The 26180-nt window shown below is 39.2% G+C and overlaps 1 protein-coding gene across 21 annotated transcripts in view; it reads left to right on the forward strand.

Moving 5' to 3' along the window:
* The window catches only part of PCDH15 (protocadherin related 15), a 1259847-nt gene extending 1238685 nt beyond the window's left edge, over positions 1-21162 (forward strand). For 11 of the 21 annotated variants that reach the window (XM_040454197.1, XM_040454201.1, XM_040454202.1 and 8 more), the window contains one exon: positions 906-2731. In XM_040454197.1, coding sequence (XP_040310131.1) covers positions 906-2307 — 1402 coding nt within the window. In that variant the 3' untranslated portion in view covers positions 2308-2731. Of the gene's footprint in view, positions 1-905; positions 2732-4106; positions 4173-6289; positions 6309-7922; positions 7962-12232; positions 12304-13163; positions 13273-14193; positions 15110-16702 lie in introns of those variants that run through there. The other 10 variants (XM_040454209.1, XM_040454210.1, XM_040454211.1 and 7 more) reach the window with 8 other exon arrangements.
* The last annotated feature ends 5018 nt before the right edge of the window (positions 21163-26180 follow it).

The following is a 26180-nucleotide window of genomic DNA, read 5'->3' on the forward strand; positions in this document are numbered from 1 at the left end:
GATACAGCGAAGGATCCTTTCCCCAAAACCATCAGCTCTGAGCACCTTAAAGCAGAGCAAAGGAGGGGCGCCTGGGTGGCGCAGTCGGTTAAGCGTCCGACTTCAGCCAGGTCACGATCTCGCGGTCCGGGAGTTCAAGCCCCGCGTCGGGCTCTGGGCTGATGGCTCGGAGCCTGGAGCCTGTTTCCGATTCTGTGTCTCCCTCTCTCTCTCTGCCCCTCCCCCGTTCATGCTCTGTCTCTCTCTGTCCCAAAAATAAATAAACATTGAAAAAAAAAATTAAAAAAAAAAAAAAAGCAAAGCAAAGGATGTAAAACCTTTCGCCAAAACCCTGGTTTGCAACTTGGAGGATCGTGATTTCGACATAAGAGAACTGTTATGCGGTGCCTGGATGACTCGGTCGGTTAAGCCTCCAACTCTTGATTTCACCTCAGGTCAGGGTCTCACAGTTCCCAAGTTCCAGCCCCATGTTGGGCTCTGTGCAGAGCCTGCTTGGGACTCTGTCTCTCTCCCTCTTTCTCTGCCCCATCCCTTTTGCCCTCTATCTCCCCTTCAAAAGAAATAAAATTAAACTTTCTTTAAAAAGAGCGAGAACTGGGATGTCTGGCTCTGGATACTTCGCTGTATCAGAGTAATCAGGGGAAAAAAAATCAGCCTACAGATTGACACAGGTTTTAAAAATGAAAATTTCTCCTGCCACTCACAGCTCTCAGGCTTTTCCTGCCCTGCCTTTCTGAGACCAAGGGCACGAAAGTAATTAGTAGATTAGTGTTGCTAATCGGTAGATTAGTGTCACTTGGCCTCTTGTGTCTTGAAGTAGTGACGAGAACCATAAAGACATCTTTCTCGTGAAAGTTATGTCACAACCTGTTTCCTTACATTTCATTATGTTCTTTTCTTTCAAGTCTTTTCCTTCTCTACCATTTCCAACAAAGCAGGGGAAATAAATCAGTCTCAGAAGACAGGAAAAATCAACACAGTGGGATGCCCTTTTCTTCCAGCACCGTTTGGGCTCACAAAGAGGCTCGTGTAGACGGACCACTTAACGACCAGCCCGCGTCGGCCAGAACATTCCCACTGGTATCTGATGAGGACGCCTTGAGCACCCACAGTACTCTTTATAAGGAAACCGTAAATCCAAGACCAACAAATTCAGACTTTTTGCTAAGAACAGATTTCATAGACTCACTTTTACCCAGACCGAAAGGCAGGAGTAAGTCCCTGAGGGGCCCGAGAGAAATGTTTCAGAGGATGTGGAATCAGCCAGTCTGCTTCCCTCAGAGACCAGTGTGGGAACTTCCCACGAGACCAGAGACCACAGATCTGCAGCACTGGCAGAGCAACGGGCGGGAAGGTAGAAAGGAAAGCCCTGGAACCTGTCCAAACCAAAGAGGTAGCGGGAGGCCCCTGCCGAGAGCCGGGGATACGCAGGCGGCAGAGAGAGAGGAAATGAGGCCAGGTGATTCACTGCCTGTGTTGGGAACAGAACACGTGGCCTCTCCATCTTCGGACTCTTCCTGTTTCTCTCCTTCACCTCGCTCCTCCTTCTCCACTTTGCCAACTGTGTCAAGAACTGTGGAGCTCCAGTCAGAGCCTCATGCCGCCATTTCTCCGGCTGACTGTTCCTTGGAACTTTCTCCTTCGACGCCTGGCATTTTGCATTCTCCAGTCTTTAGGAGAGAGGCACCCGTGTGTATGCTGACTGTCGAAGCCGAAAGGAACACTTTCGAAATTCTTCCCGAACCACCCCGTATCTCTCCTCCTCCAACTCCTGTTGCTTTTTCCTATCTTCCTCCTTCCCATCCTCCTCCTCCACTTCTTCCGCTGTCCGGCCCCCCTTCCCCTCCCTCTACTTCTCCTTCCCTCCCTCTCCCCTTCCCTCCTTCCCTCCCTCCACCATGCCCCCCTCTTCCTTCTCCACTGTCTCCTCCCCCTTCGGTTCCATCCACCAGGTGTGTCCCTATACCAGCTGGTAAAGGTACTGTCGGTGTAACACCAGCGGAGGAAAGGACGTCCTCTGGGACACAGCTGCCAGCATCCGCCACGGAGTGCAAGGCGGATCCCCGAAGGGAACCAAAAGGCATCCTCAAGCATATTAAAAACGTAGCAGACCTTGAAAAGTCAGTAGCTAACATGTACAGTCAAATAGAAAAAAACTTCCCACCAATGCACAACTCAGACCTTGAAACTAGTTGCCCTCCAGAGACAGAAAATGTGGAAATGACCTCTGGACAAAACCAGGGGAGTTTGCACAGGATTGTCGAGGGAACTGAAAACCGACCTCACAGCGAATCTACTTCCCTGTAATGTTGCTCTTCGTGTTTTAACCGGACAACTCTTTTGTTGACCATAATCTTCGAGTGGAGGCAAATGGGAACGTTAGAGAAGATTCCATTCTTTTACCCAAAACTCCGTGCAGTGCTGTTTTTTCCCTCTTTTTTTACTTTTAAAGATTATTAACCTCATCGTTTCTAACTCATATTATAGATTTACCTTAATTTTCTTAACTACGAAGTAGCATTATTTGTCTACGTTTGTTTTAAAAAGTAAGTAATTCCAGTCTATTTTTCAGTGGGAATATGTGGGCAAGAAAGTTAGATATCCAACTTAAACCAGTGGTTTGTTAACATGTTAATGCAGTAACGTCTACATTTACTTCCTGATCATAGTTTTATTTGAGTGCTCCAGGAAAAAAAAAAAAAAAGCAAACTGTTAAAATAAGCTAAAAAAATGATATCATAGGTTCTGTTTCTTCCTTGAAGCCGATGTATTTGGTAAGATTAAATACTACCAAAGTAAAAATGTTATGTATCTAGAAATGTAGGAGTTGACAGACATTATGGTGTTCCAAAATAAATCCCAGGTGCTATAAGATGTAGTCATCTGTTTTCTTACATGAACAGTCTTCAGTCTGGCTTGCTTTTATCTTACTAGTGTGCTTATACAGTTGAAAAATCTTTTATGTTTTCAGTTACTGTCTTAGTCTACTTATTTCTCATTATGCTTTCTCTTCCCCTCTTTATAATGAAAATAAATCTTGAGCTGTTGGCTTTTATAAGACATTTCATTGTTCCCACAGATGTTGACAGGGACCTTTGGTTTTGCTTGCCCACATTATGTTATCATCTTGTCATTATAATTTTATCATAAGATTCTCTTTCAAAGAAAGTATTTATCTCAGTTTAATAAAGAAATTCTAATTAGTTTCACCAAAATAAAGTTAACTAAATGTCTACAGAGGTTTATCTAGTATGAATTTAGTTGCTATTTGATTGATGACAATTATAAATGTTTTTATTAAGTTTGTCAATAATATAAAACGTTTGCCTGCCGTAATTTTAGAACAGCATTATTGGCTTCATTTCTAGTTACCTTTAATTACTCTGGATAAATCATCCAAACTTATTTGTATAAATAAGATATAAAAACTTTAAATAGAAATCAAGAAAGAATATGTCTGGTGAAGTGTCATCAGTTTTATATAGGCTTTTACTCTTTGTTTTAAGTGAAGAAGATAAAAATTTATCCTCAAAAAAAAAAAAAAAAAAAAAACCAAAAACACGTTATGTTGTAGTTTTTCTCAGAACTCAACTTGGAAAATTCTTAAAGACCTCAGCTGAGCTAAGTGCTATCTTCCAATCTCTTTAATGAAAACTACACTTGACTAGCAAGTAATTATTCTGTTTTCCCACCTAACCCATGGAATACATTTTATTTACTGGAAATCCCCACTTTAAATACAAGCGTAATTATTTGATTTATTCTGCAGTTTTAATATTGTAGAAGATAAAAGTTTGCACAGGAAAACAAAACACGGTTTCAAAATGTAGACCAAAATCTTGCCAGGTGATCTCCATTGTAGATACCTAACGTAGGCCCGTATAGTGCATCATTTCAAAGATTTTGTTCAGCTCTTACATTATGTGATATTTCTTCAAGAATTTGGTCTGTCACCCTTAATAGTATCAGATTTTTTGAAAAATCTATAAATCGAATTATTTTCATTAGCTCCTTTGCTTCAGATTCTTTTCATCCAAATCAAGAGTAATTTCCTTCTTGGGGTTTTTGAACCTGATTTTTTTCTGTCTTTCACTGAAACATTTCAGTTGGAATTTTTGTTGGCAGCTGGTCATATGCATTGGAAGTTGTGCTATTTGGCGGACTCTGACAAGGTATTATTCATAATTGTGTAAGCCTTTCATTTGAGTGTGTGTGTTTTTTAAGCTATTTGTATCAACTTCTTGGATATGAGAAATTTTTAATATATTCTCTAAATAATTATAAAGAAATATTATGAAAACCCCAAATAACAGTTTTATGTAGGTATGCGCAGCCTCACTGAGTTGTCACACTGTCCTTTTCTGTATCGTTTTTATAGTATTTGTTTAGTCTAAACATTTTATTAGTATATTACACTTTTCAAATGAAACATCCATTCCCATGTTTTCTATTTAATAGTGTTTTATTTCATGTTCTATTTAGAGATCCCTGGATTCATTGTAAAAGTCTGTTCGAATGCCTTCTGCATGAGACCTATAAATATTCTTTGAGTTCGTAGGCCAAAATATTATTTCCCTTCTCAACCCATAAGCCCCCACAACCTGCCAACGAACCTCCAGAATCATAATACATTATTTGTCTTCTGCATTTATTATGTTCCAATTGTGCATAAGAAATTATTAGATGCCTTGATAAAAGATATAAGTTACCATATGTTTTCCTTATTATTAAATGCATACAAATGGTATACAATGATAATTAACACACATGGAATACCATCTGCATAAAAATGCATCAGTATTATGTGACTTGTCTTGTAAGAGTCAACAGAAAGTCACATTAATTGAAAGCATACAGACAATTATACATATTGATTCTGTTCTGTACTTTTTCTAAGTCACTTTCTGCCTTTGAGCTGAGACAATCCAAATAACTACGTGAAAGACAACAAAAAGATTAATGGAAACAGTGTAGTTCATCTATTGGTATTTTATTCTCCACACGTAGGAAAAAGACTGCTACTGAAAAAAAACAAGCACCAAAAAAGGCAGCTTAAATATCCTGGAGAGTAAAGTCCAGCTTTCGTTGGACATTTATATCATGTATGTGACTCAATTCTCATTACTAAAACCTAATTATGAGCTTTCTCTGTCTCTGAAAGATATAAATCCAGTAAACTTCTAAATGCTTTAGAAGGATTATAATTTGCATAACTATTGGCAGAATCACAGAAGCAAAACTCACTGAAGGTCCATTTCAGATAATAAATTGCGACAGGATTAACTAAGCATTGTATTGCCATTATTACCAACCATTTCAATCAGCAATGCCTTAACCACTTAAGATTTGTTCAGATAAGTAGACTTCTTTTGTAAAGGCCTTGTAATATTTTAAAGAAATTTTCTACAGATATTGTTTTGTTGGACTTTATGGGTGCCTCTTCGTAGCAGTTACTAGCTTTATATACTCAGTCTTTCACACCATACTATACATATAACACTTTAGATCAACTGTTTAGTGAACGAGAAAAAATCTTTATAATTAAAGACATTCAATACTGAAAGCATTCTATATATATATATTTTTTTCCCCTCTCAACTACAGTCAAACCTTTCCCCAACTTGTTGTCCATGAACTTTACAAATCCTTACGTAATATTGAATGTTTGGCTCTTATACCTCTGACAATAGTCAGCTCTTATATTATGTCTGATAATGTCCTTGACCCTTAAAGGCTAGTCGGTATTTTGCATTCATTATTTTTAGAATAAATTGATGCAAAGAGACAAAAAAAAAAAAACAAAAAAACAAAACAAAAAAAAAAAAAACCTTACAAATGTTTGGAAGAATATATTGTAGTCATTGAGGAAATTTTTTCATTCTGTACCAGTATGCTTTTCATGTCTAAAACAATCTTTTCCCCAAATGAGCATCTTATATACATTAAAACTTGTCTAGGATGCAGATGATATAGAATACTTTTGATCCACTTGACAATAACAGAGTCAAAGTGTGTTATTATACACCACTGGGATATAATAGACTGTGTATGGTTGAGTATCATATGGCATGTGGGTCTTGGCTGGTCACTGTTTTTAGTAAAGCAGGCATGAAACTTCGATCCTCCTGTCCTGATACTGCCACAAATTGTATTTCTCACCGAGACAATTTTTAGTAAAAATTACCTTCTCAGTGCCCCTCACATTTTTAAAAACACCCTTTATCTATAATTTTATTTAATCTGAAACTCTAAGTTGTTTAATACTGATTTCTTTGTTTCTGCCTTGCAGGAGAGGGTATGCATCAGAGGTAAGGGCTTTATGGTATTGATATTATATCAAGCCTACTAGGAAAATATTTGCATTATAGGAAGGCCTGGTTTACATTCTTTCATAACCAGGGTATTCTCCTTTATTTCAACAAAACTTAACAAATGTGCTGTGCTATTTATTCTCTTGTGTACCTGTTACCGTTTTGTTTGGGGGTTTTAAGTGGGTGAACAAATACCAAGTGCTCACCTTTTCAAGGATAAATCAAATTTTGCCTGAATTGCTGTTCCTTGATATTGTCCAGTATTCCACCAAATTTATTTCTTGGAAGCTATAAACCTAACGTAGCCACCTAGGATTCCTTAACTTTGATCCTTTCTACCAGTCCAAGGCTCCTTCCCAACATATTCAAGCTAAGATCGTAAAGAGTTGTGAAAGGTCAGACTGAGAAATCTCTGGCTTTCCATCGTGTTCGTTTGAGTCTGAGTCTGTGGAGATGATAGTGGGTGTTCTGGCCAGTGGCCTCTGGCCGCCCCCTCGGAGAGTCGTACTGCCGATGAGGCCACCGAGAACCCAGCAGAGTTTAGCAGACAGCTTCCCAGTCAAGATAGTGAAATGAGTGTGCACCCTGATTGACCAGTAGTGTAGAAATGCACAAATCCTAACGTGTTTGGAGATCAAGACGAATGAGTTTAAGAATAACTGGTTTTCGGGGACAATTATAACAGCTAACAGACCAGATCAGGATATCTCTAGCTCCAACTTCCTGCTTCCTTAAGTGAGTGCCTTAACTAGACCAGCTCGCTCACAGCCGTGTCGTGGAAACTGTAGCCCTTCAATCTCATGGCTGTCCTGCTGGTCCTTTCAAACGTCTGGTTCACTGCTGGAACTTCTCCCGGAACTTCTGTGCCCACATTCCCAGTGCTTCCTGTAAGATTCATGTTGTGTAGCTACACGCCCCCACCCCTCAAAGCGTGGGTAAGCCACAGTTTGATAAATTATCGTGAAACGGACCAATAGAGACCTGGTTTCCTTTCAGTAAGTATGGGTGAGGTTGGGAGGCAGTAAGAAGTGATCCCCACGAAATCAGAGGAAGGACGATTTCCCTAATCACAAAGAACCTCTGAAAGTGTGCTTAATGCCTGACTGTAAGCAACTCATGTTTTGGTAAAAAGAAAAATGGGGAGCATTTCTTAAATATTGATGATGAGTATATTACAACTGTGTCGTGATTTTGTGTGCTCTCCCCTTCTCACTAATGAACCTGATTGCATTTAATGTGATTGGGGAGAAAAAAAAGGGGCAATTTAAAACAAGGTTAGACTTGTTCAAAAGGATTCTGTGGCACTTAAAGTGCTTTTAAAATCATAAGCAACTATATTAAGTTTGTACTAAAAAGTTATTTATAAGTTTCTTATTAAGGTGATTTGAAGTTAATCACAACAATGATGAGATTTTTTTGCAAATCCCTATTATTTTATGTTCTAACATAAATCGTCAAAATATCGGTTGCTATCACATGAATGATCAATCATAATCCCAAGGTAACCAGTTTTAAGCTGTGGCCCTCTTTTTTCTCTCTTTTCAATCACGATCTTCCTTTTCCACCCGAAGTCTTTTCTAAACCTTGTTCTATTTTAACTTCCTTTGGCAGCAACAGCAACTGCTGAGGCCTTCTCTTCTTAAACCAGAGGTATCAGTTTTCTTTTCTTTTCAACCTCGCTGAGCCTTCGGAATTAAGGGCCGTTCTACCTGTAGGCAGACTGGGTGACTGCCAACACGATTGTACAAGACAGACAGGAGGTGGTTAAACATGAACACAAATAAGTAGGCGAGAAAATCACTCCTCTCCTGCTGGCGGTGGGGGGGGGGGGGGGGGGGTGCTGAAATTCTGAACCCTTAGCTCCGTTCTCTAGGAGTTAGACAAGGAAGCCCTTGGCTCCTGTTGAAAACAAGCTCTCATTGAAAAAGATCACGAACTTGATCATTCTCTTGTCTCAGTGAATCTAGATGCATCAGAACCCTTCCTGGGACCAGTCAGGGTTTGAGGAAAGAGCTCTGGCCTCTGTACTGAAATAAGGAAAAGTAGAAATTGGGTTGTGATTGACACTCTTAAATCATTTCATGGGATTCAAACATGATGCCTTTGGACACATGTCTATTTCAAAATGCCTAGGACATTTCCTGCTGCCATGAGAAAAAGATAATCAGAATTTTAAAATGAATGCACATAATTTATACTTGTATGCACTATGCACTATCTAAATTTTTTAAAATAATGTTTATTTTAAATGTATCTTTCTTTTGGCATAGTTGGCTGCCAAAGTGCGATCCAAGTGGTTAAGTGGTTAGAATTGACTCTCTAAAATTTGGAGGTTGAGTGGCAGGAATATTCAACTTTTGTAAACTTTTAGCTAAAATTTCTAGGAAGACATTCCCATAGACTACTGAATCAGATAACTTGGACTTAAGATCCGAATGGCAATTACTCTAGGCAAAACCATAGTCAAGATATGCTCCTTCCGTTTCATCGTCCCCAAAATCTTGGCAGTAATATTGAATATACAAGCTCCTACCTCAGCCACCGGAGCACGGTAGGAAGAAACTCAGCAAATGGTAGTAATACTGTTGCTTTTGTTTGCATTAGTATACACGTTTACACTTTGTCAGTATTTGCTAAAATAATTCTATCTTGTCTGTGTGGTCAGAAAAAATGTGGGGCAACAGGGACTGCATGGGGCAGTGGAAGGAGTTGATAGCCCCAGTCCGTTGAGGCCAATTAGGGAGCCTGATGGTTGCTATGCCTTCCTTCATGTATGTGTGTGTCTGTGTATCTATGTACGTATCTATGTATCTATCTATGTACTATTATCTATAATCTCTTATCTATCATGTATCTACCTATCATCTGTCTACCTACCTATCATCTATCTATCTGTTAACTATCTATCTATCATCTACCTCTGCATAGTTGATGCTCTGCCCTTCAGTAACTGATGATATAAGAATCCAAGAGGGACCCTTCAGATGATTCCCTTCTACCAGCTTCTGTCTTTTCTTACCTAGCTCAGACAACACAGTGACTGATTGAATCCAGGATTAAGTTTCCTGGATTCCTTTCCAATTGCTTCTATCCTTCTGTGATATTTTTTAAGTCATCTGATAACAGGTATATATCCTATTCTCCCTTTACGAGAATAAAAGTGTGTGTCTGTAAAGGAAATTATTTGATTCTAACTCTGAAAATCTGAAATTCACTCAGTTGCATTATGTTTCCATAAATACTTGTTTTTCAGTATTGCCAAAAGTTATCAAAATTCAAAATGACTTTTGTTTTTAATTGTTGTAACGACACATAACTTGAGATCTTCCCTCTTAAATTTTACATGGATAACACAGTGCGGTTGACTATAATAACAGTGTTGCATAAAGGATCTTTAGAACTTTCCATCCTGCTTCACTGAAACTTTATACCAGTTGAAAGCGGTTCCACATTTCTCCCTCCCCCACCCCGTGGCCATATCATTATAGATTGGCAATTTTAGACACCTTGTTCAATGGGATCATGCAGTATTTATCCTTCTGTGACTGGCTTATTTAACTTAGCATAACGTTCTCAAGGTTCATCCATGTTGCTGCATATAACAGCAACCCCTTCTTTTATAAGGCTGTGTGATATTCGCTGTATTTATGTACTGCATTTTCTTTATCCATTCTTCCACTGATGAACATTTAGGTTTCAACTTCAAAATCTGTTGGTGGTCTTTTCTCAGTCTCCATATGCATGACACTCAACATGCATTGGCCAAAGAGTTTAAAAGCATTAGTTTGGAAATCAGTTTGCTTCATTTAAACCAGTATAATTGTGTTGGGTTTTAGATGCGTCAAAAGTCCAAGCCTACAGATATGAAAAATATAGGTAGAGAGATTTATATTTAAAGTGTTTAGTTTGAATAACTTAAATTTAGACTTTAACTGTGTCCCAATTCTTATTGACCTCATTTCCCACTACCATTTTCTGTAATGAGCACTTTTTGTTGAAATATAACTACAGACATAAAAGTAAGCAAGTGATACTGCACAGCAGGAAAAAGTTTTACAAAATGCACACCCCCTACTAGCTCTCTAGAAGCCTGTCCATACCAACACCCGGATATTATTTCTCTTTTCCGCCAATGACTCAGCCGGCTTGTTTGTTTTTTCCTAAGATAAGTATGTTAGGTAAAAAAATTAAAAAAAAAAAAAAATATATATATATATATATATATATATATATATATATAAAATTTCAGCTTTGTTTATTTGACAAAACCATAAGAAATTTAAAGTATACATTGTTGTGATTTGCTATTTGGTGAGAACAGTTATCTTTTTTTACCAAATTTCAATTACACAGTTATCAACTGCAGTCACCATGCTATACATTCAATCCTCAGACCATTCTCATCTTCTAGTTAAAATCTGTACCCTTTTCCCAACTTCTCCCCACCTCCCCCAGCCCCTGACAACCACTTTGCTAATCTTTGTCTTTATGAGTTTGCCTTTTTATTTTTATATATTTTTGTACTCCATGTATGAATGATACCATCCAGTATGTGTATCTTTATGTCTGGCTTGCTTTCCTTAATGTAACACTCTCAGCTGCCACCCATGGCCAGACTTTCTTTTTGAATGTAGACTTGTAGTGCACGGTGGCAAGACGGTAGCCAGCGAGGTTTATCCAAGGTACTCTTACCACTGATTGGAAATGTTTCACTGGCTTCTAACACACATATCTGTTTGTCTGTGTTTCAAGCTTATGTAAATAGCATTATATAGAATCGTGTGTTTCTTTTGCCCATCACTCTGGGAGGTTCATCTCTGTGACTGTGTGAGGTAGGTGTCTGTATCTCATGGACTTCTGCTTTGGTTCTGGTTTTTGGCTTTTACAAGTGATGTATTTTGGTGCACATTTATACTCATTTATGTTCAGCATATAAACTGAACTATACTGAATTTTTGTCAAAGGATATGCATATATTTGACTTTAGTATTACTGCCAAACATTTTCCAAAGGATTTGGCACATTTATAATCTCTCCAAAAGTATGTGAGACTTCCAGCTACCCCATGTCACTGCCAAAACATGTGACTGCTGATCTTGATGTTTGCTTGTTTTAGCCATTCTTGTGGGTAGACTGAATTAGGGGTTTTGTTTTTCTTTTTCAATTTATTCTTATTTATTTCGAGAGAGAGCAAGTGGAGAAAGGGCAGGGAGAGAGGAAAAGAGAATCCCAAGCAGGCCCCTCACTGTCAGCCCAGAGCCCAACTCAGGGCTCAATCTCATGGGCTGTGAGAGCACGACCTGAGCAGAAATCAAGAATTGGATACTTAACCGACGGAGCCACCCAGGTGCACCTTAGAATTAGCAGGTTTTAAAATATAAACATCCCTGAGCGGTCTCACACATTAATGTTGTGCTGAATTAATGTATAAATTATCATCATCATATCCTTTAATAAAAATAAATGTAATGAATAGAAGTGCTCCGGGTACTATGAAGCTGTTCTTAGGAAATGAAAAAATGCTAAAGATAATATTATAATTCCTTCAGGCTAAAGTCTGTTAATAAAACAAGTTAAAATACAGTGAAATATTTTCTACTGGTAGTTTGTAAAGTTACCCAAGAACAAGTGAAATGCTCATCTGTAATCTTTAATAGATTCACCTAATAGATCTAATAGACTCACCATTAGAAAAAATGTATTTTTTTTTACCCCCTCCATTCTAATGACATAACTTTATTTCATGTCAAATAGTTGGAGCCAGAAAAAAATGCTGAATATGTTTAACATTTGAAATTAAAGTTTGTTGGCAGGAGTGTTCTGAGAGTCATGGGGATTCTAGGTCTGGAAATCTAAATTCATAAGATATGAAATGTGATAAGAATTTATTTTCAAATGCAATTTCTCTTTTTGAACAATAGGAGTTATCCATGGAGTCTGGAATTGATCCTGGCCAGGAATTTGGACAAGATTATTACAGTTATGAGCATGGGTACATCTTCAGATTTTTTTTTATCCAGTATCAATATTTTTATGAAAAATGAGTTATTAGATATTACTAGCATTTGTGTTGCAAATGTGATTTCATCCATTTCATCCTTGAAAATGAATTATGTATCTACTTTTAGTTTCAATCAGGTTTTATCCATTTTTTTAACATTCACTTCTGGTTTGATGTTCTATGCTGATATTGACCACAACTCTAATGAAGCAGTAAAATAATTCAAACTTATTTAAATGAGGAATAGAATTCAAACATATTTGCTCAATTCCTGAATTCACCATTTATTTCATAGGGTATGTTTAATATTTGATGTAACTAGTCAGCCTCAAGACTTGCCCAAGAGAAATTAGGAAGAAAACATACTTTAGAACCCAGTAATAAGCATTTCAAGCCACCCCACACACATGTTAACTGCTTTCCCAAAACACAGAAAGAAAATGTAAATACCATTCCAGATCATGTCTGAAGCAGGTCTTTGCTGTAACTATAGAGACATTATGTTGTGAACAAGCTATTAGTTTTACAAAGAACCTATTTCATGTTCTAAATTCTTCAACTCATTAAGGAACGATATGCTGTTCCCTTCACACTAGCCTCTCCCCTAACCTGAATCTGAAATAACCTGGTTCTTTTTGCTGTTATTCCAGGGCACCGGCATGGCAAAATCCATTGGCCATCAGGTTGTAGTTCTTGCTCTCTGTTTTTAGTAACTAGTTGATAAGGAGCATGATAGGTGCTGTAAATAGAGGTCTGTTGATTGAGTGATGAAGACAAAGAAGAACACCGAGATCAGTCAAGGTTACAAGGACCACACAGAAACGTGTTGAAAGTTTAAGTTTCTGTTACAGGTATGAGATGCCTCAGTATGGAAGCCGTCGCCGTCTCTTACCGCCAGCTGGACCAGAGGAGTATGGTGAGGTGGTTGGTGAAGCCGAGGAAGAATATGAGGAGGAAGAGGTAATGTGATGTGTAACCCTATTTGAATAGCAGGCTACAAAACATTTCAAAAATCAGAACTCCCATTCACTTAGTACATGTTTTTCATGGAAATTTCATTATGTGGACCATTTCATCACCTTGTTTATAGAAGGAAATTCATTACTGTGTATGTTTAACTTATTTCCTATGATAAAATGTTAAACACCTGGAATAAAGCCACAATGAAGTTTATATCTTGTAAAATCCTAAATGGGACTCCATAAAAATAACATAATCAAATTCATAAAAAGTATTTTGCAAAACAATGGTCACTTTGGTTCCCACATTATCCAGCATATCTAAAAATCATGAAAACAGTATAGTTATCAAACAGAAGGAAAGCATTACCACCAATATTTTTAACGGAATTCTATCACTTAGTTTTAATTAACAGGAGTCATTTATATACTTGTCTACAATATTTACTTGAAACATTTATCCAAAATAAAAACAAAAACAAATGTTGCTAAGGTTTTCCCTGTTCAAAATTAAGAAAATAGTCAAATTTCACATACACCAGTCAGATAAAGTATCATAATTTCCTGATTATTTAAAATTTTAAGAAAACACAAAGTGTTTAATCAACATGTAGGGATGGGAGAGAGAAGAGTTAACAATTACTTCTTTCTCTTTTGATCTAAGACGCAAAATGAACTCTGAATAAGAAAAAGAAATGTGAAAGCGTTAGATTCTGGTAATACAAAGTACAAGCCAAAATAAAATACTTTTTTGTGATCACCCTGTGCCTGGATGCAGTGGGGTGAACGGTGGAGAGCCGCCTGCTCATTCTCTACAACTAGTTACAACCTGCAGGTTCATCCCTGCCCAACTTGTGTGGGACAAGGTCACCTGGTAACCGTCCCCCAGCTGACACTTCACTTGCATTTTCGTGATTTTCAGGAAAAGGCAAAGAAAATTAAAAAACCTAAAGTTGAAGTCAGAGAGCCTAGTGAGGAGGAGGAAGTAGTTGTCACCATCGAGAAGCCACCGCTGGCCGAGCCTCCCTGCACCACGTGGAAGAGGGCCAGGATATTCCCGATGATCTTCAGGAAAGTTAGAGGGCTGGCCGAGAGGAGGGGCGTCGTGGACCTCGAGAGTGAAGAGTGGCAGCGACGCCTTGAGGAAGCAGACAAGGATTATCTGAAGCTCACCCTGGACCAAGACGAGGCCACAGAGAGCACGGTGGAGTCAGAGGAAGAATCCTCGAGCGACTACACAGAGTACAGCGAAGAGGAGTCGGAGTTCAGCGAGTCGGAGACCACGGAAGAGGAGTCTGAGTCGGAGACGCCCTCGGAGGAGGAGGAAGAGAGCTCTACCCCTGAATCCGAAGAGTCGGAGTCCACAGAGTCAGAAGGAGAGAAGGCCAGGAAGAACATCTTTCTGGCCAGAAGGCGGCCGGTTGTTGAGGAGGTCAAGGAGGTCAAAGGCAGGAAACGGGAGCCCCCTGAAGAGCCCGAGGAGGAGCCCAGGGAGGAGGAGGAGGGAGGGCCAGCAGCAGGAGGGGAGAGTGAGCTGGCCTCCGTGGACGAGCCGGCAGGCCTGGAGGTCACCGAGGAGGGGAGCGCAGAGGCGGCCTCGGGGGAAGAGGGCTCGGCCAGCGAGGAGGAGTCAGAGCCGGCCAGTAGTGTTAGCAGCAGCAGCAGCAGCAGCGAGAGCCAGTCTGGAGGGCCCTGGGGCTTCCAGGTGCCAGAGCAGGACAGCAGCAGGGACGCGCGCCGGGACAGGCATCCGGGAGGCTCCGAGGGCTACGACACGGCCCTCTGAGAGCAGGACAGGTGGGAGTGTGCGGTGCTCCTTGCTCTGTGTGCTGTGCCCTCTGTGTGCTCTCTGGGGTGACGCCTGCAGGGAGGTCGTGGGCCTCCTCTCTGTGTGACCTGACACTGGCACGCCCGAAAAGGGCAGCCCACGCTGTCCACGCGTATGTGTGCGTTAGAGGGTGTCAGGGGACACGGACTCCCCTCTCTTCTGGGTCGTGGAAGACAAGCAACAAATCCATATTTAATACTTCCTAGTGGGGCTCCTGGGAATGCATCTGGCATCACGGCTCACCAGGGACGCCCGGCCTGGCCGCGTGGCTTCGTGAATCCATACGGGGGTTTCGGCTCAACTGCAGACTGTAAAATCAGGACACAACTTGCAACAGTGACAGCTCTAAAAGCCCACTTTTGTCAATGTGTACATTTCAACTGGCCAAAAGTAGTACATAAAATACCACACAGGGGCGTAAATGTCCGACTCTTGATTTCAGTTCCGGTCATGATCTCACGGTTCACCAGGCTGAGCCCCGCATCAGGCTCTGTGCTGACAGCGCAGAGCCTGCCTGGGATCCTCTCTCTGCCTTTCTCCCACTTGCATGTGTACTCTCTCTTTCTCGCTCTCTCTCAAAACAAGTAAACTTAAAAAAAAAATCCCACACATGTTCAAACAGGTTTGTAGCTGGCGCTTGGAAATACTAGAAGCTAAATGAAATTAATTAAGTTTAAAAATGAAGTATATACCATTTCTTTTTCATTGTGGGTAGGGGTTAAAGATTTAGGAAAAAAGGAATTGAATTTTCACAAAACATTCTTCTGGGTAAGTAAACATAATAACTTTGAAAGATATACCTGGAAATCCAAAAAGTGTGGCTTACTTACTGCAACATGTTGGTGGTTCACATATTCCGAAAACGTGGAACTATTTAGTACTGGCTACCCTTCACTCCTTGTCGTTCCTGATGTGGACTGGTGAAAGAAAAATGTAGAAACGTTCATGTGTTCCAGTTGCTTACTAGAGGAAAGTTCACAATCATTTGTTTACTGTTTTGTGTATTGCTGGGTAAATTATTCAGGATGGGAAGATATTTTCGTTCAAGTTAACATACATCTAAGTGGAATATACAGAACATGTATATTAAATGAAATATATTTAAATATATTTAAATGAAGTATCCAGAACACTAGGATGCTTCTCATTTGGCTAACAGGATTAATTAGGAATTAGAACAATGCAGGTTTAAAAAATATCTTTAAGATTTGGGGACAAGAAGGATTTTACGAACAGGCTATACTAATGCTGTGCCTGCCTTCTAAGCTGACCTCCCTGAAATGTGTAGCCACTGTCCAACAGTGGATGAGATCCTCACTCCGATACAAACAATACACCTGTTTTTCACAGAGAGCAGTAACTTGATCTACAACAACACAAGTGCACCTGCAAAGTCAGCTCCTTAAGGGAGCCCCACTTGACTCTGAGAAGGGATGCCCTACCAGTCGTGGGCTGGGCCACGAATGGACAGTAGTTTCTTCCTACCTCTCTCCAGTCCTTTACCTCCGACAGCTTTGCATCACGGGTGTTGAATTTCACAAGCCTTGTAACCTTTGCCCCTCTGATTCCTGTGACAGTGACTCTTTGTCTTTTCTCCCAGCAGTGGGCCAGGAGACGGATGATCAAGCTGGTCGTGGACCGCGAGTATGAGGCCAGCTCCACTGGAGAAGACAGCGCCCCAGAGTGTCAGAGGAACCGTGTGCACCCTCGCGGCCCGCACAGCAACATCAATGGCAATATCTATATCGCACAGAACGGTTCCGTGCTGCGAACCCGCCGGGCCTGCCTCGCTGATACCTTAAAAGCCACTTCCCCCGTGCGCCTGGGGAGGCACTTTAAGAAACTCGACAAGTTGGCAGTGACACAGGAGGAGAATGTCCCCCTGAACACGTTGTCCAAGGGCCCGTTTTCCACCGAGAAGATGAACACAAGGCCCACTCTTGTCACGTTCGCCCCTTGCCCCGTGGGGACCGACAGCTCAGCAGGGAGGCCGCTGGGCCCCAGGCTGAAAAGCACAGTTGAACAGGAGGCCGACAGTAAGAACGTCAGGGACCCTCTGGAAGTCCACAGCGACCACACGCACTCAGACGACGAGGAGCTCTGGATGGGCCCCTGGAACAGCCTGCATATACCAATGACAAAACTGTGACTGGGGTTTTCTAAGAAGTTGCTTTGATTTTTACTTCAGTTTTTAATGAACTGTGCTTTTTATTGTCGCTGACAAAATGACCTATGGGATTTATATCATGCACACAAGCGAAAACTTTGGAAAATATGCTTTAAACTTTAAAAAAAAAAAAAAAAGACAAATTTGCACTCACTCACATTTGTATCGGTGAATTGTTCTTCCGGGAAAATCTTTTTTGGACAGACTCTCGATTCACTAAATAACATCTGACTTAAATGCATCACTTAGCTGTTTTGTTGGGTCTTGAATTTTTTTTTCATTATAATAAACAAGAAATAATTTACTAAGTCATCATTTATATTCTGTTGATTAACACAGATGACTCTTCATCTCCACCTTCACAGAACTTTTTTTGGTACATGCGAATTTTCTTTTCATTAAAAAATGGGAAAAAAATTTATATTAGAGGATTTTACAGGTAATGGGTTTATACAGCTGCTGTCTACACCATACTGATTTTTTAAAAGAATAATAGAATTACAAAGTGATAGCAAATGTGGGAATCTTCCGTAAATTATTAGGAATCATGAACCTCTTTTCCTTATTGTCCGATATAAAGTTTTTCAAAATTTTACATACGTATCTGTTGACCTTTTAAGGAACGCTCGAGGTCCTATCTCTTTTATAAATATCATCCGCGGTTTTCCCTCACTCCCAACCCCTTTGCACACACACTTTATGAACACTGTATCCACACCAAACATAGTATAATTGAGTTTCGCCATCTGAAATGAAATAATGATTTGGAATTCTCCAAATAAATTCTCCACAGAAATCTCCCCCTCATCAAAAGTTTACTGAGGTGGAAAAAGATCAAATAGGAAGAATGCATCTAGAACTGCAATTTCAATATGGAAGACGTAGTAAGATCAGAGAAGTCTCACATTAATGTCATTGGACATGAACATTTCATAAAGGAATTTGGCAGGGTCAAGAACTTAGGTAACATGTAAAATGCCTAGGAAGGGTATAAATCTATAGCTTCAAGTCTATTATGGTATTTCACTTCTCCAGCTCCAGTTTCTTTATAGACTATTTTAAGAATGGTAATATCTATGTGCATAAAGTGCAGAACCAGATAAAGAAAAAAATGCCCAGGTAATCATTATCAAAGAACACAGTCAAGATTTCTCACCACTAAACAAAGCACAGCGTTTCACCATTCACAGAATTTCACCATTCACAGAAATGAAAACCAAGTCTCCTTTCCAAAACAAAAAAAATCCCAGAAACTTGCCTTGTGTGCTGCATACTCTCCAGATGTTAAAAGGATGGCACTATAATTGAAGAGAATTCGGAATTTTACTGAATAGGACTTCGTAGGATATAGCTACAGTTCACCTCAAATTTTGCACAGTATTGAGCAAGTTCGGATTTCAATAAAATTCTCTCATGCATGCTTATTATATGGTTGAAAGAGATTGAATAATGCACTATTATTAATTCCTCTCTCACGTTTCATAGTTTAAAAATAGCTGATTATAATGTTTCCTTATTTCCAAAGTGAATGAATTGTATGTAACATAAATTTGCCAACTTATATAAGTAGTATGTCTTAATTTCAGGTTTCAAAAAGTACTTGAGAGCAAATGCAGGAACATCTCATTTCTCTGACATTATTGGAAATCGATGCCTTCTATACCCTTGCCAGGAAAACTACCAGTATTAACTGGAAAGAAATATGACATTCTAACATTAGCTTCTTAGAAATGTAGAATCTTGCTCCTGCCCCCAGGTCTACTAAACAAACATCCACATTCTCACAAGACCCCAAGCTGGTTTGTATGAATATTAAATTTTGAGAAACAATTATCTACACATTGAACTCTAGGTCTTACTCGTTGAAACACTAAAGCCATTGTTTTTAGTATAACATTTTGGATAGAAGTTAGAGTAAGCATATTATATTTTCCTATTTGCTCAATCAGAGATCACTAAATATAATTTATTTTCCTGATTTTTGAGGATCATCTGACCTAACATCCCATGATATTCTCTCTGCAAAGAGCTTTATCTGGTTTTGTTTTTCTCCTTCTCCAATTTCAGGCTGTGATATTTAATGAATTTTGTCACTGAGCCTCTCTCTAAAATTTTTTCTCCAGTTTATTTCTAATTTCCTGGTGAGAAAGTTTGTGTCTCCATTTGTTTTGCTTGTTAGTGAAAAATTGTAAAGCCTGAGATAGGGATCAGGTATGCAGATTCAAATGAAAGTTTGGAGATTCTCAGATGCTTTGGGGGATCGCTACTGGTTTCTGAGCATGGTTCGAGAAATCCGAAATTGGAAGAAGACTCATGTCCCGATAATATGAGATGTCATTGCACTTTACGATTCAAGTTTTATAAAGAAATAGCAAAACATCACAAGGTACTTAGCAGATGGACATTTTTCAGCAACTTCAAGTTGATCATTTCAGTAAAACCACTCATGAAGTTAACCTGTCCCTAAGTGAATGCAGTTAGTATGAAGATAAGCAGTCTTTACACAGAGCAACCAAATCAAACATTTGGTTGGTGTATTTTGAGGTCAGGTATACACGGCGGCAAGAACGTTAACACTAAATACATAAATCTGGAATGATTGAATAGTTACTTTGATAGGACTGTCACTGTTCTGGAAAACTGACTCAGGATTAAAATCATGGAATCCAGGGGAGATGTCCAAGTAGTTTAAACGTAAGAATACTTGATATAAAGGATGTTTCTATGTAAATGCTTATAAAGAAATCAATGGTTATTTTTTCCTAGATAGGCACAGCAATTGTTTGTTGTTGTTCTTAGTACCAGCTTTCAGTCAGGAAGAAAAACCCGCTAATCCTAGCTGGTTAAGATGAGAACAAGCTTATAGGACTGGAACTGCGCTAAACCTGCGGGCTTGGGAAGGTCGCGTGGGTGTGAAGGGCAGGGGAAGAAGAATGAAGGTCAACATTTGTGACTCAATGGCCATCAGATGGCGGACACTACCCTCTTGGCCCAGCCTTCTTCTTTTCATTAATTACAGACTGAGAGTTGTTACAGAATCACAACTGTAGGTTGGCCAAAAGCACGCTTTTAAGTCCAGAAAAAAAGTTTGCCTTGAATTTTACATGTGATATGTCATTTGTGTTATGAGACCACATTGTTTTTAGACCATATGGTTAACAGGGCTGTTGAAACATGTTGTTTATCCTAAGTGTGTCTTCCAAGTGCAATATGGTAGCCACTATTAAACCACCATTAATTGCATATGTGTTTGATAAAGCCGGGGGGGGGGGGGGAGGAATACTGATGCTTGAGGGAAGACATTTTCTTTCTCTTATTTCATGAGTCTTGCTTTTTCTCTTGTTCTGCTTCACTTTCTGTATGTAGTCTATACGGTAAGTGGAGCTTAAGTACACCGCATCCACTAATTAGGAAAATAGGCAGAATGTGCTAATAATCTATTCTCAGGGCGGATGCCCACTGGTGCCTGTAATAACACAGCAATAGGCTGACAGATATGTTCAAAATAATACTGAGAACCTCGATTTTTATTGATAGTTTCTCCCTCTTCTCAAGTGATAATGTGAATTCCTTTGTTCTACTTTTTCTCTCTCTTGTTTTTGCATTTGTAGACCTTGATCTTTATAAAAATCTTTACTTTTTATATTGTTTTTTTTTTCACTGCAATCTACTTTAAATTTATGGTAAGTTAAGCACATGTACGGAAGGTTTGACCTTTGTCTATAGTTTGGGAAATTATCAACACAGTCACTACTTTCCCAATTTCTTTATCCAAACACCTGTTTTTCCTTAACAAATATTATGTTCCTGTCTGAAGAATCTGAATTAGAAATTTTCAGTTAAAATGCATTGTTACTCACTACACAATGTCTCAAAAATAAATTTCCATTTGAAAAATATGTTTCTCATTATTCTGTCAGGTGGGGATAAAAATCAGTAACTAGTTTCCCATTTACATGTTCAGTATTTCAGTTTGAAAATACAAAGAAAAGCCTTCCCTGCAGACTCTTATCTTTGAACTAATTGGAAACAGGAAGTCTCATCCTTTTTTACACATTTCAGTCATTTACACATATCACCAAGTTCTAAGAATGATGGACACTATTCCCTAAAATACTGCCTATTTAAAAAATTATAATTACTAAACACGAAGATGTTCACTTATAATCAGTTATATTCATAGAACTACTAACCAGAGTAAATATATCAAAAAGCATAGTCGATATGAAGTTACATTGTGTCTTTTAACATGATTGAGTCTTGACGTTTCAGAGATTTATAATTTGTATGCTTGAGTCATTATCTAACTATCTACCCATTCATCCACTGCTCTGGCTGTAGGAATTATTTCCCTGTCCACATACAGCTTAATTTCACTTTATAATGTAGCTGATGATGTAATAATTTCAATCGCCTTTGATCTCAATCAAGATTGGCAAGAATAAATTTTCTAAAACAATCATCATGAAGACCGAGAGAATTCTTGGTCTGTTGCCATTGTGGCATTCATGTCATAGAACAGAATTTTATTTATCTCTGTATTTCCAGGGCCCACACACACCTTACATAAACAACAGCTGTTGATAAAATTATAGTATTTTTTTTAATGTTTATTTATTTTGAAAGAAGGAGAGAGAGAGAGAGAGAGAGGGAGAGTGCCTAAGTGGGCAGAGAGGGAGAGAGAATCCCAAGCAGGCTCCATGCTGTCAGTGCAGAGCCTGATGTGGAGTTTGAACCCACCAACTGTGAGATCATGACCTGAGATGAAATCAAGAGTTAGATGCTTAACCGAATGAACCACCCAGGCACCCCCCAAAGATATCGTATTCAACAGAATGAGTTAATTTTAGCCCCATCACTGTATAACTTTGGGCATGGCATTTTACAATTTATCCTATTAGAAAATGGCCATAATAATATCCACCGCAATTAAGAGATAAAATCAGATATTTAATCTGCACATATTTTGCCGCTCTATAGTATTCTATGTAAAGAATAAGAAATTAGAAAACTTCCTTTGCATTCTTCTTCATAAATGGGTCTTCTAACATGTTCATAGCTAAATGCCAGTGTAAATTTGGTTGATCTATTCCACACTGTAGATATTCTAAATTGTTAGCAAGTATGTTTCTTGCCCATGGTACTGAAAAAGGTATAGGTTTTCAAAGAGAAAAGAAACGTATGGGAAGTTTTTCCCTCTGTCTTGGGCATATATACATATGTATCTATATGTATATTTATTTTTATGTGTATATATATCTTTAATTTATTGTGTGTGTAGATACGTCTGTATATGTATTTAAAGCACCTGTCCAAACAGCACTGTGCAGTGGGTGCACTACAGGAAGACTGTTTGGTGACTTCACAGGTGTATGAGGGACCACAGAGAAGTCTTGTCTAAAATCTGCTTCATTCTAACCTACTTACCTTAAATGCATCTTTTGTATACAGTAATCACTGAATTAACAATGGTTCTTTTCAATTTGTTGTGAAAGAGATTAGATTTTTATCAAATCTGGCCATGTCACCTTAATCTCAGCATCAAGATTTACATAAATGAGTGTATAGAACAAAGATGCTTTGGAAATGTCAGTATCTGTGACTCTGTGTCCCTTTACTATTTCTCTCTTCCGTCTCCTATAAAGAATACTGATTTCTTAAACCCTCTAAAAATATCATTCATAGAACTATGAAAGAAAATGAAATTGTACCTGTCTTTTAGATACATAAATAGATGATGGATAGGTATACATAGGTATATATATAGAGATATAAATGGTATATAGATAAATATAGATGGTATATGTGTGTGTATATGTATATATGTGTGTGTATATATATATATATATATACACACACACATACTTGAATTGTTACTTTAGTTGCATAGATATATTTAAATTCATATAAATTGAACAATATATTATCCAATGGTGCTTGGATGGCTCAGTCGGTTAAGCATCCTACTTCAGCTCAGCTCATGATCTCATGGTTCATGGGTTTGAGACTCGCATCGGGCTCTGTGCTGAGAGCTCAGAGCCTGGAACCTACTTGGGACTCTGTGTCCCTTTCTCTCTGCCCCTCCCCCACTCATGTTTTCTCTCTCTCTCTCTCTCTCTCTCAAATAAATGAACATTAAAAAAACCCACAATATATTATCCAAATACTACTTTTCTTGACTCTCACATGTCATATAATCTTATTTATACTATTAAATTCATCAATATCAGTCAGTATGTGTTTTCTCCAGAACTCCAGGTATTCATTCATATAATATTAAGACCGTTCTTTTCTGCGAGGGAGTGAGAAGGTGAGATTAAAAATGTATACTCCTGGGGCACCTGGGTGGCTCAGTCGATTAAGCGTCCGACTTCGGCTCAGGTCATGATCTCACGATCCGTGAGTTCAAGCCCCGCGTCGGGCTCTGTGCTGACAACTCAGAGCCTGGAGCCCGCTTCAGATTCTGTGTCTCCCTCTCTCTCTGACCCTCCCCCGTTCATGCTCTGTCTCTCTCTCTCTCTCTCTCAAAAATAAATAAACGTTAAAAGAAATTAAAAAAAAATGTATACTCCTGATACAACAAATATTTGCCAATTAAAAGTAAAGTATATATACAGTATGGCTTTTCAAATTAACCTTTCAAAGCTTATTTATGCTAGCATGTATAATGGAGATATCATAACCTGTATAGCTTGCTTGCTGAGCAATAAATATAGGCTAGAAACAAGTATCTAAATAATATTATTAGGTTTATAGCTGGTCCTTGCTACGGAGAGGCAAATTTACCCAAAGAACCATCGATCTTGATAAAATCAAAAACTGAAATAATTTGGCTCCTAAGCTACGAACACATCATTATCTGGTCATTTCCCAATGTTTATCTCTGAGGTTGCTTAAGAACACATTTTGGTTCCAGTCTTTCTTTTGTTACTATATTATGTTGGTCACATCCCAAACTCTCTGGTTCAGTCACCATATCTAAGAAATGAGTCTGGATCTAAGCGTCCCAGGGCCATTTTGAGTAGAAGCTGAAATCATGGGAGCACATTACCTGGAAACAAGCCAGCCTTAGGAGCACAGCTGGGCTTTCCAGAATCAGCGGCCGTACCCATGTCCCACTTGTTCTCTCCTTCCATCCCCCTTGAGAACAAAAGGACCTCACGGTGATTTTTAAAAGTGCTTACACTACAAGAGGTGAAATCAGGTTGAAAGAACCAGGCAAAGGGAAATAAGATAAGGGAAGAGTAAATACAGTGGTTACATGAGCACCCAGACTTATGTGTCCCACAGTCCCATACATTAATGATTCTGGCCACAAATTGAGCCCTAATCTCCCATAGCCGTCAGGCCAAAAAGGAAAGTAGAATTAGTTACAAGATTCATAGTGTGCATAAAGTTAAGAAACAATTATTGGAGAGAAGTCAGCTTTGCTCATTGCCGAGACCTGAGAGAAATCCTTCCTAAGGGTCTTTAGTAAAACTACACTATATGATATATTGACTTCGCTGTAGGCATTCAGACCTCTCGCACAGCTCACAAACATCAGCCTTTCTTCCAGGGGATCTTCAGTGTTTAAGTCACTGACTGTCACTCTGTTATCAGTGTTTCTTACAATGATTGCTGGAAGGGTAGATTGCCAGAATATTTTCTACTTTCCCTAGCATTCTTTCTTACCAACAGATTTATATTAATCCCACTTTAATTAAGTCATTAATCAAAGGCTGGGTTGTAAAGGTCTGCAATTTTCACAGCTCTGTGGCAGTGCTATTCGCTGATGATGGCATATGTAAATGTAGACCTATTTCTCTAATTCCTCAGAATATAGACTTCTTCCACCCTTGAAGCTCAAGCCTGAATTTAGGGAATTTTTTTTTTCTTTAAATGAAACTAGCTGTTATGAGCAGGTAAAAACATAAGGAATATGCTATCACCTTAATTGCTGGACTTATTTAGCCTAATTATGTCCCGTATATTAGCATTTCATATGCCTATATTTGGACAAGGATAGGTGCAATTAGTGTTATTTACAGCAATGTCCTGGTAAACCAGCTTTCCAGAAAAAAAAAAAATAAACAAATACAAATAAAACAGAGCAAAATGGCCTGTTGTGTTTTCAGTTATCTGTGTTAGGACTTTGACTAGAATCATCTCCTAATGGCTAAATAACCAGCTTCCCAAGTTCTTGCACTTAACATTAGACTCATAGCCCAGTATGGACTGGGTCCACATGTTTTGTATTAATAATTTTTTTTTGTTAATTCTTTGAGAGAGAGAGAGAGTGTGAGCAGGGGAGGGGCGGCCAGACTGGGACAGAGAGAATCCCAAGGAGGCTCTGTGCTATCACTGCAGAGTCAGACATGGGGACTTGATTCTCATGAATCTTGAGATTATGACATGAGCCAAAATCAAGAGCAGGATACTTGATGTCCATGAAATACAGCCAGACCAACACTAAACCATCTTACACAACTAGAAATCTGACTGGAGGATTAGCACAACAATCTACACACCCTGAACCAAAGAAGTCAGAAGGTACTCGGCAAGGACAGGTGAATTTGGGGAGCAAGAAGCCGCGAAAGGTAGGGAACCACTTTTGAGGGTGGAGAGAGGTGGGAGACTGGGGGTCGGGGAGAATATGTAAAAGGCACCCCTCCACAAAAACAGCTGGAGAGAAAGTGGAAAATTGGAAACAGCCACAGGGACTAAACTAAAAAGGGAAAAAGGAGAAAGGAGAGGGTTTCAATTCCATTAAGACTGTAAACAAGGGGAACGCGAAGGCTGCAACCCCTCAGCTCCCTACCTGGCTGTGCTCTGATGGGAAGGGCGAATCCCCAGGGGCAGGGTGGGGTCCGGGAGGTTCTTGGGCCGCACTGGGAAAAGCGGTTCCACTGCTGGAAGGACACTTGGTGGAGAC

The sequence above is a fragment of the Herpailurus yagouaroundi genome, unplaced genomic scaffold (assembly GCF_014898765.1).
Source record: "Herpailurus yagouaroundi ecotype Mexico unplaced genomic scaffold, PumYag 211, whole genome shotgun sequence".
In the NCBI taxonomy this organism is placed as follows: domain Eukaryota; kingdom Metazoa; phylum Chordata; class Mammalia; order Carnivora; family Felidae; genus Herpailurus; species Herpailurus yagouaroundi.